The sequence below is a fragment of the Aristolochia californica genome, unplaced genomic scaffold (genome assembly GCF_029961685.1).
Source record: "Aristolochia californica isolate CCGP_79_NKW_82.1479 unplaced genomic scaffold, dmAriCali1.0.hap1 SCAF_13, whole genome shotgun sequence".
Lineage (NCBI taxonomy): Eukaryota > Viridiplantae > Streptophyta > Magnoliopsida > Piperales > Aristolochiaceae > Aristolochia > Aristolochia californica.
The window spans coordinates 27215358-27219138 of NW_027181804.1; the positions used below are offsets into that span (position 1 = coordinate 27215358).

Below are 3781 nucleotides of genomic sequence, written 5' to 3' on the forward strand. Positions count from 1 at the left end.
TATCGAATAAAATACTCAGTTTAAAACAAATAACATAGATGTAGTAATAATCTACTCCATCACGGTGTCCAAGGATAAGTACAAAACTGGACACAGACTCTCAAAAGGTAAAATTTGGTGATAAAACATAAGTCAAAACCAACATCAAATGACTTTGAACAAAAATAGTGACAATAATCACTAGAGTGGGTAATATCTATCATTCACAAAACAAAGATAAAAAAACCTTAGGGTACCAATAAAAAGTCTCAATGGACTTAAAAATGCCTATATATATAAAAGGTAAATCAACCAAAGCAACACACAAGAGATTGGCCCAAAGGGGTATGTGAGAGTCAAAAAAGGATGGTAGGAGAAAGGTAGCCGACAAAAAGGGGTAAGTGAGATATTTTCTTGATATTGTTGATCAATAATAACAACTCAAAAAGTGACGCAAAAAGTTCGGCTTAAATTTTGATTTTTCAATGCAACAAGATAACAACATGACCTTCGATTCTTCCAATGTGAATATATCCTTAAATATAGATCAAATTTACATGAAATTCTCTCCTTCTGAAACTAGACTTAAGTACATTTCATCCAATTATAACTTCTCTTCATAAAATAATTTTTTTTAAGATAAATAATCTGATAGATTTCGGTCTTTGTAATCTGGACGAACTAAGTATTCAATCTCCTTTTGCCAACACGAACATTGACTATTCCAAGATCAATATCTCCATATAAAAAGCTCAGATTGAGAATTTGTTGAGTAGGTAAGAAAATAGACTTACAAATATTTCTTTTGATATATAATTCTCCAAATAAAGTCTCGATCTTGATAGCATAAGATGGCTCGAAATTTGAAGCTTTCTTGTGCTACTCGAACCTCTCTTATAGTCTGACCTCCACTGCTTCAAATATCGATTTCTCTTTATAGAAAACTCCGATTACTAAAATTAATTTTTCATTGGAAAGTAGACTCGAATATTTTTCCATCAATATATAATATGCAATATGAAAAGCTTGGTATAGAGGTAAAAATTCAAAGAAAACAATTGGTATAGGGACTAAAAAAAATACGAACCTAACCCCCTAGAGATAAAAGATTAGAAAATGATCACATTATCTTGGTGGGTTGCCTCGATCAATTCACAGAATCTGCTCTGGTCAACCCATAGAACCTGCTCGGATACCATGTTAAGTTGGGTCCAAAGCACATCCCAAAATGATTAGCCAACTTAGGAAACGCTGAAATATGAATACCTCCTCTAATACCATGTTAAGTTGGGTTCAACGCTCATAAAAAAAATTAACCAACTTAAAAAACCTCTTTTTTGACTAATAAAGTTAACTTCTTTCTACTCAATAATCCATGTAGGACTATTCTTTAACATTCTTCATGTAGGTTTGCCTGCAAAATCACAAGGAAGTCTTTCTTAATAGAGGACTAAGCCAACAGAGAATGGGGGTAGGAAACTGTTTTCTAGTTGGATATTTAAAATTTCCTACATGAAACTCTAAAGGGAAAAAAAAAAGTAAAAATGTTCAAGCCTACCAGCTCAGTAGTCTCAAATTTTTGTAATTAATCTAATTACCTGCTTGTTTCCAGACATGCTTTTACTCCCTAAAGATTTGTGATGCAGTTGCTATCGCCAAAATTTTAAATGCAACTCTTGTAATTCAACATTTTGAGGTCAATCCTGTCTGGCAAGACTCTAGGTATTTTCACAATTTATATGTAAAGGAAGATTTTTTTCTTGCCTTTTATAATAGGATGTTGAATCAATTGTTGTATCTGTTTTCGTAGCTCCTTCACCGATATATTTGATGTTGATCACTTCATTGATGTCTTGAAGGATGAAGTGTTAATAATAAAGGAAATATCTAAAGAGTTTTCATGGAGCACTAGGGATTACTTTGCTACAGCCATTTGAGCTACAAGAGTTAAAACACCACATGTTCATGCATCGACAAATTGGTATTTGGAAAATGTCTTATCTATTCTACAGAGGTATGTCTAGATATGGTTCTCACTCATCTTATTTACCCTTTTTTAGAGGATTTGATGTGAATCTTCCTCTGGCTCTACTGTTGTCTAAATGATACAGTTCATATTGTTTGTTATTCAGTTATGGGATTGTTGCTATTGCTCCATTCTCCCATCGTCTAGCTTTTGACAGCTTGCCTTTAGACATCCAACGGCTAAGATGTAAAGTAAATTTCCAAGCTTTGACCTTTGTCCCTCACATCAATGACTTGGGAGACGCCCTTTTCAAACGCCTTAGAAATTCACCTGGTTTAACCCAAAACTTGGCCAATGGGTACATAAGGGAGAAAATAGAAGGAAATCTCAGTCAAGGGAATGGAAATTTTCTTGTGTAGCACCTTCGGTTTGATAAGGTATTACAGCAATTACTCTTGTATTAGCTTGATCTGGAAGGCAAAAGCATTACTAACACATTTTGTGCTTGCAAACGAAATTGTTTACTTGTGTGTGTGTCAACATCTACTTCAGTGGATGTTGTATCATAGGAGTGAAAATAGGAAAAGAAATATGAAACACAAGCGAGAAACAGAGAAGAAAATAACATCCAGCAGAGAAGTACACATGATCCTAGTAACAAAATTTACTTAGTTTGGTACATGAGCAGTTTGCATTTTCCTTCATAAAAGACGATCACTGAATTTTCATGCCCTTTTTGGGTGGGTTTTTTAGGATTAGACTTCTTATATATGTATTATGAAAATGTTGGACAAAGGACTACTTGATTATCCTCAAGAAAAACTTATTTAACTAATTTTTAGTTAGGAATCAGTGTTGTGGCTATGCAGTTAGTTTTGTTTTTCTCTCATTTAATAGGCTAGAAGTTATACTGATTTAGAGGCTAAACAACAATACAAAAGAAAAAAAGAATGAAATTATTTTTTCGTGTATCGGCATACGTTCCTATTATAAAAAAAAAAAATGGCATCTCGTTGAATTACTTAGTGGAATTTCCATAAAATTTGACTTTGATGCTGCAAGTTGGTGCTTGAAATTAGTTTATCAAGGGTAAATTGGGGTGAGTTTTTAGCTTTCTGGCATGTTTACTTTAGCATTCAGTTTTATTTCTTGGTCATGCTGCAAAATAATTCATGGTTGAATAACAGTTCATGGATTCTTTATTAGTTTACTCAAGATTCAACATTTAACAATTGGTGCCAATCTTTGTCGTCCTTATATTGAAGGATACAGAAACTTACTTGATTATGTCCACTCCAATTTGAGAGCATAATTACTATATTTCTCATTTTAACCTTTTGTCTGCAAGACATGGCTACTCATTCTACATGTGACTTAGGTGGGGGAAAGCTGAAAAATTGGCCCTTGCAAAGTATCGCCAGGTGATTTGGCAAGGAAGGGTATTAAATTCTCAGTTCACTGATGACGAGTTGACGAATCAGGGCCGCTGCCCATTGACGCCTGAAGAGATTGGATTGCGGTTGGCAGCTTTAGGTTTTGACAACATTACTCGCCTCTATCTTGTGTCTCACAATGTTCTTACTTCCTTGCCACCTCCTGATTACCATCATCAACACTTTTCTCTGCATTTATAGATGCAAGCCATATTTGGCTTTAAAGAACCTGAATCATGGAAGTTCTTTAGATGTATGGAGGAGAAGCAAGAATTTCCACTTTGAGAAGGTTGTTTCCTTTATTGGTAGACAAGAAGAGTTTGTCTTATGAGGAGGAGAGGTAAGGAATTGAAGGAAAGGCTTCAATGTTGGTTGCACTGGATTACCATGTTAGCATGCATAG

At 34.4% G+C, this 3781-nt stretch overlaps 1 protein-coding gene across 1 annotated transcript; it reads left to right on the forward strand.

Moving 5' to 3' along the window:
- The first annotated feature begins 1444 nt into the window (after nt 1-1444).
- On the forward strand, nt 1445-3579 carry LOC137947762 (O-fucosyltransferase 31-like). Its single transcript, XM_068793530.1, has 5 exons — nt 1445-1450; nt 1592-1701; nt 1790-1846; nt 2112-2303; nt 3324-3579. Exons 1-5 carry the CDS (start codon nt 1445-1447, stop codon nt 3577-3579), a joined length of 621 nt encoding a protein of 206 aa, XP_068649631.1.
- The last annotated feature ends 202 nt before the right edge of the window (nt 3580-3781 follow it).